The sequence below is a fragment of the Papilio polytes genome, unplaced genomic scaffold, assembly GCF_000836215.1.
Source record: "Papilio polytes unplaced genomic scaffold, Ppol_1.0 DF822067.1, whole genome shotgun sequence".
Taxonomy (NCBI): Eukaryota; Metazoa; Arthropoda; class Insecta; order Lepidoptera; family Papilionidae; genus Papilio; species Papilio polytes.
In genome coordinates this window covers 2,344,766-2,361,826 of record NW_013527137.1, presented here as the reverse complement: position 1 = coordinate 2,361,826, position 17,061 = coordinate 2,344,766, and the positions used below count along the sequence as shown (strand labels likewise).

The following is a 17,061-nucleotide window of genomic DNA, read 5'->3' as shown; positions in this document are numbered from 1 at the left end:
TTGCCTTCGTGTGAAACTAATATTACGTCCTCTGCTAGCACCGGCGCGTGTTCCCTGTCGATCTTCATTCTAGTCTTAAGATTACTCTGTTAAAACTGTAAATCTGGGATAAAGGACTTGACAATATTTATGCTTAGCTTTGTCTAAATCGAGTTATAGATGATATACATAGGAAAAAGCAAACATATGTCATGTTTCAAAGAATGTAAACATATACTAAGTAACACTTTGAGGATTTTAGTAAGTTTCGGTTATTATACGATGATGAATAGTCTTTTTATTCAGTTTCTATCACTGAATTTACTTTATTTATGTAATAACTAGCTTTCGCCCGCGACTCCGTCCGCGTGGCATTGAAAAAAACAAAAGTGAATAGCCTATGTGTTCTTCCAGACTATCCTCCACATCTACCAAATTTCATCGAAATCCGTTCAGCCGTTTAGGCTACAAACTGACAAACATCCATCCATCCATATAAACTTTAGCACTTATAATATTAGTATGATTTTACTTACGGAAAATAGTCGATTGCCGTCAATTAGGTGTTGATTTCAGTTTCACGAAATCAAACTCCGCAGTACATATCGCTTAATAAATAAATAACAAATCGTGATCGAGGCGAAGGCGGGGCAAAGATTTAATGAATTATGGAAATCTTTTATGTACTCTTATTTTGTAAATATGTTATTTAAGACTTGCGAATCGTGATCGTTATATTTTAAGGTTGTTTAGAGGGGAGGCGTGTTTCTAACAGAAGCGTTAATTTAAATCATACAAATATATTTAAATCGATTTTATCTCCTTATCGATTGTTTACTTGAAATAAAAATAAAAAAAACTCTATAATGGACAAAAATACATTTTTAACAAAATTCAATGGGGCTTTGTCTCCTGAACTAATTATAAATGAACTCCTGAACTAATAAAAATATAAATGCAAACTATATAATGCCATATACAATTGTAAAGTAAAATAAAAAGGTACTTTTGGAAAATTATCATCTAGAATATTTTATAAATATCCCGATTTAAAAATTCCATTCAGTAAATCAGTACCGTAGTAATATTCAGTGTTTTTCTATGATTCCATTTTTAACAGATCTTTGAGCCTAGAATATTCTTAAAATTAATATGTGTGTATCTTGAAATATAAACAAGCACCTTTATGTCCCGCGCGGCCTTCGAATCTAAATTGCTCGAGAGCAACAAATTAGTGTTGAAAAAGATTGATATTAGCAGCCCAATTCGCACGCTGTCAAATTAGCTATTTAATGAAATGGTTTGGGGTGGGCGGCCATCTTGATTATGTTAAAGGATGTTCAAAAAATCTTGTATATTTACTAGCAAGAGAAATAAAATGCAACAATCAGCGTAGTGTAGAAGATAAAAAAGTTGTAGGTGAAATAACGTGGAATTCAGAACTTTAAGTTTAAATTTGACGGAAACGTATAAAATTACATATTTACTAGTTTCGCCCGCGACTCCGTCAGCGTGGTATTGAAAAAAACAAAAGTGAATGGCCTATGTATTCTTCCAGACTATCTTCTACATCTATGCCAAATTTCATCGAAATCCGTTCTGCCGCTTAGGCTACAAACTCTAACAAACATCCATCTATCCATCCATCCTTCTAAACTTTCACATTTATAATATTAGTAAAGTAATGACATCATGATCGAGTAGTGTCGTTACGAGGAAGGAAATTGTCGGTAATCAGAAAAGTGCGGTTTTCTTTGTTTCCAAATAATGATAACGGTATTTATCAAGGATTTTTTAGGTTATTGCGATATAAAGTTGCAAGTAATTTTGTAAAGTTACAAAAGTATTCAGTGTATGAAAAGTTAATCCTGTTAATGTCTAGAACCAAATATTAAATAATCTAAGCTATGATCTAATCTAACCTTTTCGTTCGAAGATACGTATTACAGCTTAATTGTATGTTAGGTCTTTCCAACTGTCTAATTTTAAATACAAGCACTGTTTATGCTAACTTAATAAGAAAATCTTAAGTTCTCGTTCTGTCATAATTAAATCATATTATGGTTGTAATACTTTACAGTGTATTTTATTGTGTGTTAACGTAAACGTAGTAAAGTGGTGACGTAAAGAATATAAAATCTATAATAGTTCCGTACTGTTCATAAGTAAGTGACAAATGACATAAAGACATGTTTAATTTGAATATATTCGGTACGTGAGTGACCAGTTGACTCTGTGCAAACTATTTTACAACGTCGTTTGGTATCTTGAGTGATAAACGTGAGCGCGCACCCTATACCCGCGCCGACGTCAAACTACTCACTAACTGAAAACTGTTTTCCGTGGCGAGCTGATAATTTTTCGTTATAGTATCTCGCGATACAATTATAAAGTGTTTAGCGCGTCGTTACGCGGCGGCGGCGGTCGTGATCGGTACATTATCGCGCGATGCTTCAGGAGATACGGCGGGGGATGCAGGCACAGACGTCGCGCCGCGTCTGAGCCGCGCACACGCAGCGCACAACACAGCCGATATGCACGCAGACCCAGAGTCGCCCGCCTGCCGCGAGGAGGCCCACCTCCTGCCCGACGAGTGGCTCAAAGTGAAGACCGTGCCCGCCAATGGGAACCTCTCCCCGGGCGTCTACTACCCAACAGTCAGCAAGAGGTTCGTCGAAGCGCGCCACCCTGTGCCGTCTCCGACTGAATCCACTCCGTACTGTTTCGCTTTTGTCCTATAGTCCGCTTTCCCACATTTTATGTTTAATTACATGTTTATTGTTTAGAATTATGTTATTCCATAAGTTCATTAACGATGTTAACGCTAACGAAGGTTATCCTTAGCGTAGAGCATAGATCACTAGAGTGTCACATTAGTTAACACATGTAATATAGAGCTGAGCTATGAATAACAAAAGTCGTCGAGTCGAAACGACGCTATAAATATATTTCCGTGTTTTGTTACAGGAGTCGGTCGCACAGGCACGGTGCCACGCGCAGGACGAGACGTCGGGCCATACTTAAAAATGGCGAGTGCAACATACTCAAGTCCCGCATATCCCAGCGCCGACTACGATTCCTGCAGGATATGTTCACAACTCTTGTGGACGCACAATGGCGATGGACACTGCTCGTTTTTACTCTCTCCTTCATCCTTTCGTGGCTCGGCTTCGCACTCATCTGGTGGCTAATCGCCTTCACACACGGAGACCTGGAAGTCGACCATCTTCCACCCATGCAAGAATCCTCTAACTGGAAACCGTGCGTGTTCAACATTTACGACTTCACTTCCTGCTTCTTGTTTAGTATCGAAACTCAGCACACGATAGGATATGGCTCGCGTACTACAACAGAGGAATGTCCGAAAGCCATATTCATAATGTGCTTACAGAGTATAGTCGGTGTTATGATACAAGCGTTTATGGTGGGCATCGTGTTCGCTAAGATGACGCGGCCGAAGCACCGAACGCAAACTCTTCTGTTTTCGAAATACGCCGTCGTTTGCCAGCGCGACGGCGAGCTGTGTTTGATGTTCCGTGTCGGAGACTTGCGGAAGTCGCATATTATCGGAGCTAGTGTCAGAGCTCAATTAATACGATCCAGGACGACGAAGGAAGGCGAGCTGCTTTCTCACTATCAGACTGAATTGGAGCTGAATGCCGACGGATGCGATAGCAATCTATTCTTTATCTGGCCCATCACAATGGTGCATAGGATAAACGCCGAAAGCCCGTTCTACGGAGTGTCAGCGGCCGACGTTCTGCAGGAGAGATTCGAGATAGTTGTCATATTAGAAGGAACTATTGAGTCGACAGGACAGACTACACAGGCCCGCTCCAGTTATACGACTAGTGAAATAATGTGGGGACATAGATTCGTACCCCTTGTGTCCTATAACCGGGAGCGTCAGGGATACGAAGTAGACTACTCCAAGTTCGATGAGACCTCGCAAGTGGACACGCCGCTTTGCTCTGCTAAAGAGCTGGACGAGTTCTACGGGAACCAGCCTGATCGGAGATCAATTGGTGAGTTACATTTTTTTAAATGGAATCTAATTTAATGTGGCGGTCGGTATTGATGTGTGTGTTTTGTATATGCGTTAAAATGCTTAAAGTCAAGAATGTAACTAAAATTTGAGTTACCTGTTTTATGCAAATTAAAAATCCCCACGTAATATAAATGTAGATCACTGAACCGTAAGGTTCGAATACTTGCACAAAGTATATTTCCGCAGCTTGCCATTCTCCTTCTGATTTATCTGTGTTATTATTATTTATCTAGGGTCAACAGACGTCTTGTGTTTGTTTCTTTGCTGTGATAATGCCTAATTTATTGTCTATGATAGTTATGGAAATAAATTAGTTGTTTGTTGTTTATTCAGTATACATTATAAGTTCTTTAGCTTTTAAAAAGATAACACAACGTAGAGAATTAAATGAAGTAAAGAATTTTTTATACTCTCCTGATACTATATTTATTACATGCAAATAAATTTCATTTACTAGTATAGTTGTAGTTTACAGCAGTTATCATCTACATGTTACGACCTGTTAAGACTGAGCCATATACAAATAAGTATAGGTAAAAGTTCGTGTAGTGAATATTGTTTATACACTGTAGAATATTTGTAATATAACGATTAAACAAAACAATGACGATTAAAAAAGATAATCGGTTATTACGACTGAATATTGATGGTTCCTATGATAACAATTATGCCAAAAAATATCTATACTTCTATGCGAATATTGTAAAGAGGAAAGATTTGTATTTTTGTATGTATAACTCAGAAACTACTCGGCCGTTTTAAAAAATTATTGCTATTTTGTACAATTCACTTTTCTTTTATATGTAGAAAAATAATGAATAAGTAACTTGCGGTAACATGGTAATGGTCACAATAAAAGTATATCTAAATGTTGCTTTGTGTAAGTAATACTATATGTAGCTAACTTATCTAAATCAATGCATCAAGTTAGAACAATATGATATTATTCATATCCGATGTGCGTTATTTACGTTATGACTTATGAAGCGTGACATAAACACCTGCCTGTGCTTGAGTCCATTGCGCAATATGTTTTGTAATAAAATTCTCAATAGTAAGAAAAACTGCCGATGGAAATGTTACAAGAATTGCTATGGAGTTTCCAATAATATACATGGGCATAGAGTAGCCTACATATATGTATATATATTCCATATAATAATAATATTTTTGTAAATTAAAATCCACAGAACATAAAATAACTTAGATTGTTTAAGGAGCAACATATTTTTATTTTTATATAATATGCGGAAGTGTATATCTTCTGTAAAACGGAATACGAAACTGTGCCTCGTAGACAGGTGCTACAAAAAATCGTAGCACGAGTACGTCGACTCGACCGAGTAGACCTTTCAAAATTAAATTAAATTATTCTTTACAGTTAAACAGAATCTTTAGAATAGTTGAGATTAGTGAAGGAAAACTAGGTTTTTATTCACATTTACCCATTAGACGTTAATAATTAAAAGCAGACGCACTGCTTTGATTAAACTTTCTCACAAATGTAGTGCGATTGTCGATTGTTTCGCAGTCAATTCAACTGTTTAGTTGCACAATTAAAAATCGAGTAGTGTGCGCACCTCCATATAAGCTTATAGGAATCAAAGCGAGACTAAAGAGTTGTGCGATAGTTTAGTTTGAGGTTACGCACGTTCTAATAAAGTTTTTTTTATGTAATTTTCGTTTATAGTTTAATCTGAGGTATATGTTTGTCACTTATTTTATATATGTAATGATAAGGCATTATTGCAGGCGAGTTACGAGTTGAATGTTTTGCTTTTATCAGTCACCTTATCGAGATGGATTATCTTAGATTCTTTACTTCTGGAGGAACCACCGTTTATCACGAAAATAATAATTATGAAGAGATATGCTTAAGATATATTAAAAACTTAGTTGCATTGCATTTTAAATAACATTTGGGTTAGATATTAATGTAGTTATTAATGTAGTTATACTAGCTTTGGTCCGCGATTCCGTTTGCGTGGGATTGAACAAATAAACATGAGTATAGCCTTTCTCATCTATGCAAAATTTCATCGAGATCGGTTCAGCTGTTTAGGCTACAAACTCTAACAAACATCCATCTATATAAACTTTGGTATTTACCTTATGAGTTATAAGAAATTGTTTATTGTATGTAATAATCGTGGAGGGAATAAAATCACGTTTTATATCATTCAAAGAAATATATCAAATATAGAAAAAAGGGAATGACGTATTAACTGACATCACTAATAATGACGCATATTTTCTTATCTGTAATTGCTTTGTGTGAAAAAATTAATATTTATGAATTCCTTATAACCTTATACCGCCGACCGACTTTCCACGTAAAACTCAGAGCGTGCTATCGTAATACTGTTTAGTCTATCCTTGAATCCTATGAGCTGATATGGAGGTTACACTACTCGATTTTTAGTTGTGCAACTGAACAGTTGAATTGGCTGCAAAACAATCGACAATCGAACAACTATTGTCCGATAGTTTAGACAAGTGCACACGCTTTTATGCTCTTCGTGATGTGTTTGGAATCGGTGTTATAAAAAAATCTGTTCCTCGAAATTTGACTATCTACACAGTACAGTACACTTTAATCTGAATTACATAGGTAACTTGTTGAATAGAAATGCATATATCATTTAAAAATAGCTTGTCTAATTTCAATGAAATGTCATCTTATTAAGATCACGAAAAAAAATTGACAATTCCATTGCGACGTTCTGGTAGCAAGAAGTATTAACTCAAATTTCCCTACTTTGATCGTAAACACAGGATGTGCCATTTTGTCAATTTAAGCAGTCGACGAAACTCTCACTGTCTATCCCCCTTTTTGAAACAGGATATACATCTTATTCCTCATGAGCTCCGAGAACAATCGACATAACTAAATGGTCAATTTGCATACACCCGAATGGATGCTTATGGAAACTTCTAGTATGTACTTTATTTAAATCACTGCAAATTACTGCATATGATATTAGTAAAGATCGCTTCAATCGTTATCTTTATTCGTTTCTATTCATCGGTAACTAATTCTTATAATTATTAGAATGATGCAACGAGCATTTATAAAGTTATTGTAACTAATATTTGTTAAAGAAAATAAGACAAATGGTTTTAAATCGCTAATATTGTCTTGTTATGATTAGCAACATTTTACTTGATGTTTTCAGCTTTTACTGATGATTTGTCTAGACATGTAAATCGTTCTTTCTGGACCTTGAACCTTATTATTTCAGCAAATTTTAGTGTCATCATCCTAGGCCTATTTGTTGTTACAAATATGTCTTTCGTAGTTTCTAGAATTCCAATTTTAATATCGTGAGACAATTAGCTTTTACAACTAAATTATATCTGGTTGGTTGAATTATTTCTTCTATATTAATAGTATATTTCAGTATATTGATTGATAGGAATTTAACAATTTATATTATTCATTGTTATTGCAATCTCTCGGAGCTTATGTGCAATATTATTTGCTTTATCATCAGTTCCTTTATCAGAAATATAGGTATTTTATATAATAATCAAATGATACTGGTAAAATTTGATGGTGATTAATCGATTGTTGAAATAGTAATTATTAAAAATAAGCTTTAGATTTACTTTTAACTATACTTTTCCTCATAAACGTAAAAGGAAAATTAATTAAAAGATTAGTCGAATAAAATAGCAGTAAAACTATATTTAAATAGTTTTTTTTTATAGGTTTAGGTTAGTCGTCTAGCAAAAGTTTTTATTGACGACACTAAAGCCTAGACTATTATAGTATTATCTTCCTAATATTATAAATGCGAAAGTTTAGATGGATGGATGTTGGTAAGAGTTTGTAGCCTTAACTGCTCAATGTCTGGAAGAACATATAAACTACTTACTTTTGTTGTTTTATTTAATTCTGTGCGGATGGGGTCGCGTGCGAAAGCTAGTAATATTATAATCAATTGAAAGTGTAACGATATTATTTGTTTTGAAACCATCAAAAGTATCACTAAAATGCAAATATTCATTCTAGAAGTTACATATTATTCGACGAGATTACATTTTGATTCCTATTAAAGCCTTTTTGAATACGAATAGGAACGAACAGATGAAATTGCAGTAAATGTTTATTACTTGAAAGTAGAACAAATTTTCTCATATAAACGTTTTGTGTGTTAGATGTTTGCTTTTCCTGTTGACTGTACTGTCTACGATAACAAGATGTTAGACGTTGTGATTGAATACATGAGTAAATGAATTTATAAGGAATACTACGCACGCGAATCTATAAAAACCATCTATAGACACAAATATTTTACGCAAATAGTTCAATTTATTAGGAAACGTAAAAGCGGCTCGTATTGCAGATTAGCATTAGCAGAATTTATTAGAAAAAAATACTCTCTTTTATATGGTTTGCTAATCTATTGACTTTTTTTGTTCAGATACGTATTAATAAGTAAATTACGTACGTCTAGTACAAACTAGGCGCTAATGATAAATTGAGTTTCAATTGTGAAGACGGAGAGATAGTTATTATTTTGTATTTAAACACACACATAGGTTAATGTTCCTTGTATTTGTCTCAATTGTACGTTTTGTGTTTGTTCAATTGTTTTTATGTTTTTGTGTTTGTATGCTTATGTATTTGTCTGATTGTATGTTGTGATGTCTCGCAGAGAGCGGGGAGCACCTCGTGCTGAAGATGCCGGAGAGAGCAACAAACGAACCAAAAGCTGAACAGAAAGATGGGGACTTCACTGTCACTTTATAAACTGATATACGAAATAGCTCTATTTTCGAACATTGGGTTTTTAACTTTTTTTTGTTCTATTTAAGAGTAGTGAATCTCATGATTTAGATTTAAGTCTCAATAATGATATAATTAATTAATAGAAACCAATACAATTATCATATAATTCCAGTTACATAACTAGTCATATAGATTAGAGGATATAATCTCAGTGATAACAAGGTTAAACCTAAAAGGTTGTGCAAATAATTCTAATTTTATGAATAAACATTCCAGTGTCGAGCGTAGTATTATATATTTATTGTATGAAGGTTGATAAATATTATGTTAAAGTACAAAGTTGTGAACAATTTTCATTTTCAATTCGCGGAAATGTTCTCAATTTCAATGCAAATGCAATTTTGAAAATAGATTCGAAATGTTCTTAGGCTCGTATTGTATAATTTTATGTTGAAATATCCATTGTGTTACGTAATAGATAAAGTTGTATATTTGCTATATCGTTTTATGTAAATATTGAATGATAATTTATGTTCCAACGTTTATTCGTGTTTGATTTATACCTTTCCTCTGTTAATATGTTAAATGAGTATGCATTTCTCCTTCTTAGTTTCTTAAAGATATATTTTTTAAATCTAGAAATGACTAGCATTGTTGCTAAGATAATAGAACTAAAATAAAATGGTGAAATATTAGTCAAAAAAGTTAAGATAAGTTACGTATTTTAATTTCGTTAAGGATTATATTCCAATTAAAAATAATATTAGGTCACGAGTGACAAATATTGGTAAAATTAGATTTTACTCCTTGGTAGTAATTAAAAAAAATGTTTTCTGGAAATCTGTATTTGTCGCTGCTTTTTTGTTTGTTCTGCTAATTGTGACGTCAACTTTTAATCAGGTAAGAACTTTAACATATAATGAGAGGAATGGAATGAACGATCCTGAGTAATCTTGTTATTAACAACAGTTGTAGAAACGTTGGTAAAATCATAATAGAATTATACGATAACTAGAAAGCTGCAGATTTATATACTTCCATAATGATGATGATATTTTTTCGATATAATATTTCTTCATATAAAGATCAATAACTTAATCTTTATCTACCTACTGTTGGACATAGACCACTACTCCTCCCCATATTTTTTTATCAGTTCAGAATGTAATTTTAAAAATATAATTAACATGTTAAACTGTAATTTTTCAGTTTACTCTGGCAACACACTGCCTAGGGAGATTCTATACGACAACGGCAAAGAAGTTCCTTCATCGCCCCTCATCAATCTAGCAGACAGACTGGTAGTAGATGCTATCAGGAGAGCCAGCCTTACAAATCGACCCTCTATTGTTAAATATCCGCCAGACTACTTTAACAGCCACGAAGACCATTCGTCATCATCAAGCGAAGACGAGAAAACCAAAAAGAAACAAGGTTCTAGAAAAAGTAGTGCGAAAGCTGTCTAAGTAGTCGAATATGAATTGTTTGGCCAAAGCGCCATCTATTGACGAGAAGCGATGCTTCTCGTAGCGTATTAATAATACTACATAGTTTTAAATGTCTAAAATGCTATTCTAGTTTAACTTTGTCGATAAAATTATGTAATAGATTGTATATTTAAAATAATATTTTATAAATAAATAATACTATAGTACTTTGATGATCTTCAATAAAGTATCCTAATTAGCTGTTAATTTTATATAAATAATACTTAATGCAGAAAATAAAACAATTGTTAATAATTATAAATATTTGTTTTATTAAAATACTTTTATATCAGGAAATACAAAGCTTTAAATGGCTACACTGGCAGCGCCCGCGCTACACGCCTCACATCGGGACATCAAAATAAATTAAATTCCACCTAAGTGCAGTAATGAAAACACCGCACATTAATAAAACATTAACATGTTATATTCGCAGTACCTATTTAAACAAAGCATTAGTACAACTAACACTTAAATTAAAAAAAACTACCCAAAAGTATGTAAATATTTTTGTCAAACATTCTAACAATTAAACATTGAGTTCACACTGTTGGAACATTTTCATAAAATTTTTCTATCTCGAAACATTCCTTATTATTTATGTATATGTTTCAACAATATACACGCGTAATGGAAAATTACAATTTGTAAAACAATAGTAAAATAGTAACTTTGTTTTTACAGTTCTGCGTATCTACAAGAATTGGATTTGATCCAAAAGGAACGAATTCGCATAAGACTGTTTACACTAGACTGTAATCGAAATTTGATTTCGAAATTTTTAGATTTATCCATCGTTAGTTTAACTGCCGATAGAATGCAGATATAACATACAATTTTATTATAATATATTTACCTAATCACGGGGACATATGCATTTATTTATGTATATGTGTAAAGCCAGTATTTCAATAAGTTTTTAAAATTCGTGTATTCGTGATATTTGAATATAGTTATGTGAATACGTAGTAACAATTTAAATGATCATAAACAGCCAAATATTACAATTGTTCTATATAAATGGGATATAACATAGTCTGTGAAATACAAAGCTTGGATTTTTTTATTAATTTAAACCTATAGATATAAAATACATTACTTTAATGCTATTTGGCACAAGCTCGTCATATTTATTTTAAAAATACTGCAAAATACCAGTCTCAAGCACAGAGTATACTATAAAATCTAAGTACGCCGCGCCATTTTTTTTTCATTATCTATTAGTATAATAAAATAGATTATTAACTATATGGGAAGAAATATTGAACGTTGCTTAAAAACAATTAAATTAAGTTTTTATTTTAATTTACTGGAATAACAGTATATCATGTCATTAAAAGTTTTAGTAAACGTTTTAGTAAAAGTGACGTCAGAAAGTTTTGATTCTTTAATGTTAATCTACACTATTATAATAAAGCGTAAACACACATTTCTTTGTTGCCTAAGATGTCAGTAACTACAGCATATTTTCGAATAACTCTTTTTTTTAATAAAATGCCCTACACTTACGTCACGCTTTAGGCTATATATTTTCACGCCGTTAAACTTAGGGGTGAACATTTTGGATAAAAACCCTAATGTGGGAAAGAGACCATAAGTTGCTGCCATCATCAAGGAAGCAAGATTGCCTAGGTTTGTCATGTCATTTCATTTTGACATTTGCTATTAATAATTTTACAAATGTAAACAATAAAATATAATTTTATTAATTTCATGCGGATGAAGCCGCACAGTATCAGCTAGTATTAATAATGTAGACGTAATTTCTTGTATGTAGTGTAATTTATTAAGTTTCTGATAATTTATTTTGTTGATATTTTTACCTTAATGAGAATATTTCTTCCCATACATTTCTATATTGTGCTTAATTTATATTTAGTAAAAGATATCTAGATTTAAATACAATTATATTATCCAAACGAATGCTATATTATGTCCAGTGACTTTTGAATTATACATTTCGCATTTGTTCCAGTGTAACATTTATATATAGCACTAATATTTGTAATTTTGAAGATGTGGACTACTGTATGGGTAGTAGGTACTAGCTATTAATGCATGGATATGCTGGAATACTTCAAGTCAAGCCGGCTCTGGAGCTGGTGACGTCACCAGTATCGGAATAGGATGGACTGGTATCTTTTCAACTATGTGATTGTCGCTTGGAGATCTGAAAATAATATAATATTTAATTAAAACATCATATTGTGGTAGAGTTTTTACAGTAAAGTTGTAAAATCTAGTTCGAAATTATTGGAAGTAAAAGTTATTTGAACTATAGGTAAATATACAAAATAATGTAAAAATTAATAACAATAATTATTGTGTTTTTAATACGGAATTCATGAACAATGGTTCATTAGTGGTAACCTTCACGGATGCAATTTTCCGCTTAAAACAATTGGCAATGGAGTAATAATCCATGAAATATTTTAAATTCTCTTAATTGTATGGTACTTATTAAATATTCGTACTCAATTGTTTATATTCCCTAAGTTTTAACTATTTTCATCTGTTTCAAAATATCTAAATTTCTTCACCGTTTTATAAAAATTTAAGACGATTGTTAAAGCGTCTTCCAACTGGTAATATAATTGGTGGCGCAACTCACTTCAGGTCTATATTTTTAGTATGCAAACTCACTTTTTAATTTTCTGGTCCTTCTCAGGGCCATGATGTCCGACGCCGTTTGGCGTCAGTCCGTGCGCGCGCTTCATACTAGCATGGCTGTGACTGCGCTGTATATTGCCTTCTTTCGGTTGTACAATATCTTTAGCTTCCACATTCATTCCTGTCATAGAAAGGTTCTTAGGTAGAGGTACTTGTCCATTTTCGACCGCTAAATGACTATGGTTCTTTAATTTCTCGTTGACGTGCTGCACGAAGTTGTTCTGTGCCATCAGCCTGTTCTCTCTGACTCTTGCTTCTGGGATTTTGATCTCAATGTGTTCGTCTAACGACATGGAATCGACAGAACTCAGGTCCAGGGTGTCATTGGAGAAAGTCTTTGGTATTGTGCCTAGCATGCGATCTGAAAAAAAAACTTACATTTATTAAGCTTCTACAACTTTTACATGCATTTTCTATATTTGGGCTTAAGAAGGTACAAGACTAAGTATTTTTTTTTCTAATTCATACAAAACATATTGTCAACAGGAGAACAAAACCAAAACATTGCATAGCAACGTACCTAATTTCTGAGAGGTGGATACGGTTGCCCTCAGCTCATCCAACTGCTTTGCAGAACAAAGAGGTGTGTCTACCTCATAGGTGTTATTGAAGCGAGTGTAATCCACCTGGAAAAAACATTTTTTTTCTTAATTAAGGAAAAATAATTATAAAAGAAGACTTGAGTGCTATCCAGATACTAAAGTATTTGACTGATAAGACATAAGAATAATAATTAAAAGAAAAAAGATTTAAAGCGTTTAAAACCCACCGGCCTTTTTTAATAAGGAAAAGATAACTTATTTCCTCTTAGCCGACGATAATGTTCTCAAGATATTCGCAGAATATACATATTTACCTGTATAATTATATTAAAAAAGAAGCTTTAATTGTTGTTTGCCAAACGCTTTATTTTTAAATCGACGACATCGTGTTAGAAAGAATATGTCGTAAACTTTATGTTTTACAAGAAATTATACTAAGATACTTGTTCGGGTCCTTTTCCTTATTTTAAAAATTTGAACAGAGAACAGAAAAAATATTTCTTTACTTTTTTTTTATGGCACACTTAAAAGATAATGTGTTAGTAATACCTCATACTCTCCAGTATCTTTTCTGAACGACACCATTGTTTCAAAACGATGTCCCCAAAGTATTTCTGATGGTAGGAAACTGCTGCGTGCTTGAGTCGTCATACCTGTAGACTCGATCACGCCCTCTGTAAATGATAAAATCAATATGTTACTATCGTTCTTGTTGAGAATCTTGGTAACAAAGATGGTGTCTCCAACTTTGACTCACAACAAAGACATATTATTATATAATTCAATTTTTTTTTTATAAATAATGGATAACTATCAAACTTTCCTAAGGTATGTAGTCTAATTAATACTAAAGATTACATTTAAAGCGTTCTCTTACAGTTTCAATACAATATTTATCTTGTTATAATTATAATGTAATGTATAAATTACAAGCGCATAAATAGTTTAGACATATGCATTTTCTAAAGCAAGTTTTAGGGCAAACGACCAAAACGCGACAGGACAAGTGCCAACACAACGTAGAATAGAGACAACGCTTTGCATATATTAATAGGTTATGCGGTATAGAATTTATTCTTAAAAAGGAATGAAAAAATATCAAGGAAAATTGTAAGAAGTTAGCTGCTGTTGTACGAGTAAGTTGTAGGTTCCTAAGTACTGAAAGTAGATATTATGGTCCCGTATCAAAATGTTATCGAGTAAGGTTTTTGTAGAATCCAAGGTAATAATGTCTATTATATGTAATCTTTTTATACCTTACCTAACATAACAACTATCTCAAATCTCTCTCTCAGCATGTCTGAAGCTGAGAGGTTGTATAGCGGAGATTTTTCATTGATTTTATGCACTATGGTCATCGGCCAAATGAACATCAGTCTGTCTTCCTCACCGTCTGCGCCGACCTTCAGTTCCTGCTGGTAGAATGGCAACACTTCCCCTTCTCTTGTCATCTGTTGATGGCATCAAAATAATATATGTAGATTATTGTCATCAAGAGAAAGTAGAAAAATAAAGAGACTATTAGATTACTACAATCAGAACATGACTTTTAAATGTTAGAAAAGCACCAAAAGAAATAAATCTATAATGCATGATAAAAACATGTTTTGAAGTGGATGTTTTTTGATGCAGAATTTGTAAAATTGTGTAAAATGTAAATAATCAAAATTCATAACGAATTCTAGAAGTTTTCTGTGTTCAAAATGTTTCGCAACACATTAGTCATATGTTGCTTGAACGTTGATTATTTAAATTTTATAGTGGAGTTCAAGGTAAATTGTTTTTTTCATTTAAATAAATTAAATCGACATTTAAGAACAAGGCATGCGTAAAAATGATGCAGTAAATTCCAGAAAGCGAAACAAATAACGCAAATGAAAACATCAATTAAAGTGTCATTAGTATCATACATATATTTAAATTCTAATGTACTTTTTCTAGTCAAGTAAAGAACATTAGATGATTGTTAGCAAAGCAGTGTAAAAAACAAGCATTGCATGCACAGATAATTTGCAGCTTATCCATAGAGGGGTCTTTATAAAATAACAACATCACGACAGATAAAATAAACATAACATTGCATTCGCAACAACATGACACTGACGGTAAAATAAAAAAATCCAGAAACGCACTATGGGCGGTACCTTTTTCCGAATAATCTGGGCGCGGACGTGCGCTTCGAGGATATGCGATTTTCGTATATCTCCCACTCGGAATAGAAGGCAAAATTCCCCGTCTCTTAGACATATCACCGCGTTCCTGGAGAACAGGAGAGTTGTATTTCGTTTTTTGGCTCTCGCCAGCTTCGCGAATATAAGACCCACCTATGGACAAGAGAAAAGAAAATGATTCTACTTGTGAAATATTCAAACTGGGGATCGAAATTTGAGTTGTTTAAGATCAAAGGTCGATGCCCCCTACGTTATGGTGTGCGATGAATCTAAGACCACCTAATCCGGTTAGATGCAGATTAAAAGCGTGCTGACTGAAATCCCCAATCACTAACCAGTCTCCGCTTTGTTGTAATAATATACCTTGCGGCGTATAATTTGTGCTCTTATATGCGCTTCAACAATATGCGATTTCCTCATGTCCCCAACTCTGAACATCAGACACAGTTGTCCGTCTCGGAGGCATATCACTGCATTTCTGGAGTAAAGCAGGGTTTGGGCGCGTTTCTTTGGTCTAGATAGCTTTGCAAATACGATTCCCACCTAAAATTAGAAATATTCGTAGTACGCCGCATTTGTTTTATTCGATACATCTGGATGTAGCTGCTCGTATTGACCCCATTAGGATTTCGAAACATTTACCCATCGGAAACGTGCATCACTTACAAAACTCTACATTCAATATAAATTAACGTGCTTTAGTATTCGTTATCCATCTCATGTAAGAAGTAATTGAAGCGGCCAGGTGACGTATTTTTCGTAATGGTTTTTAAAAGACCATCTGGATCACAGTTTCATACGTTACTTTTGGATCATGTCCAAGTTTATTTTGATATTAAATTAATATATTGGCGCCGAAGCAGGAAGATATCTCGGACGAAATTCAATAACCCTGTAAACTAACATTGATACACAACTATATGGTTTCATTTTCAAAGCATTCCTTATTCCTTATCATAATAATATCGTCTGCCAGAATATAGAGAGCTTCTTGATTAAAATATAGACTGCTGAAAGTATTTATGACTTAGTTGACGACGTACGTTGATGAATGGAGAATTGGTATTAACTAAAATTTTACGTTAAATTCAAATATTTTTCTTAAGACTGATTAAACAAATTTTACATTTTTACTTGCATAATCAAAGATCTGGTTTCTTTTAGACATGTACTTTGTGAATGTCAAGTGAAAAAGAAACTGATTCTATTAAGAAGTAATTTTAGTAAAACATGGCTTACCATGAAAGCTTGAATGAATACACCGACGATACTCTGTAAGCACATAACAAAGATAGCTTCAGGGCACTCTTCATTGGTGGTTCTAGAGCCGTAACCGATGGTGTGCTGAGTTTCGACGGAAAAGAGGAAACAGCCGGTGAACGAATTGACGTTGTTGAGACAGGGAATGAATTCTGTAGTGCTGTTGGGA

At 33.3% G+C, this 17,061-nt stretch overlaps 2 protein-coding genes across 5 annotated transcripts in view; one reads left to right on the top strand and one right to left on the bottom strand.

Annotated features, from left to right (window-relative positions):
• The window catches only part of LOC106107484 (G protein-activated inward rectifier potassium channel 3-like), a 17,835-nt gene extending 7,373 nt beyond the window's left edge, over positions 1–10,462 (top strand). The window contains exons 2-4 of one of the 4 annotated variants that reach the window (XM_013288353.1): positions 2,060–2,647; positions 2,947–4,004; positions 9,972–10,462. In XM_013288353.1, coding sequence (XP_013143807.1) covers positions 2,514–2,647; positions 2,947–4,004; positions 9,972–10,228 — 1,449 coding nt within the window. In that variant the 5' untranslated portion in view covers positions 2,060–2,513 and the 3' untranslated portion in view covers positions 10,229–10,462. Of the gene's footprint in view, positions 1–2,059; positions 2,648–2,946; positions 4,005–8,688; positions 9,218–9,971 lie in introns of those variants that run through there. The other 3 variants (XM_013288355.1, XM_013288352.1, XM_013288354.1) reach the window with 3 other exon arrangements.
• Positions 10,463–11,934: 1,472 nt separating this feature from the next.
• LOC106106835 (G protein-activated inward rectifier potassium channel 3-like) overlaps positions 11,935–17,061 on the bottom strand; it is a 7,792-nt gene continuing 2,665 nt past the window's right edge. Inside the window, exons 3-9 of the mRNA XM_013287494.1 lie at positions 16,872–17,061; positions 15,996–16,175; positions 14,723–14,912; positions 14,011–14,135; positions 13,440–13,545; positions 12,893–13,280; positions 11,935–12,419 (exon numbers count right to left, since the gene is read on the bottom strand). Of these exons, the coding sequence (XP_013142948.1) occupies positions 12,332–12,419; positions 12,893–13,280; positions 13,440–13,545; positions 14,011–14,135; positions 14,723–14,912; positions 15,996–16,175; positions 16,872–17,061 (1,267 nt within the window). The 3' untranslated portion in view covers positions 11,935–12,331. The remainder of the gene's footprint in view (positions 12,420–12,892; positions 13,281–13,439; positions 13,546–14,010; positions 14,136–14,722; positions 14,913–15,995; positions 16,176–16,871) is intronic.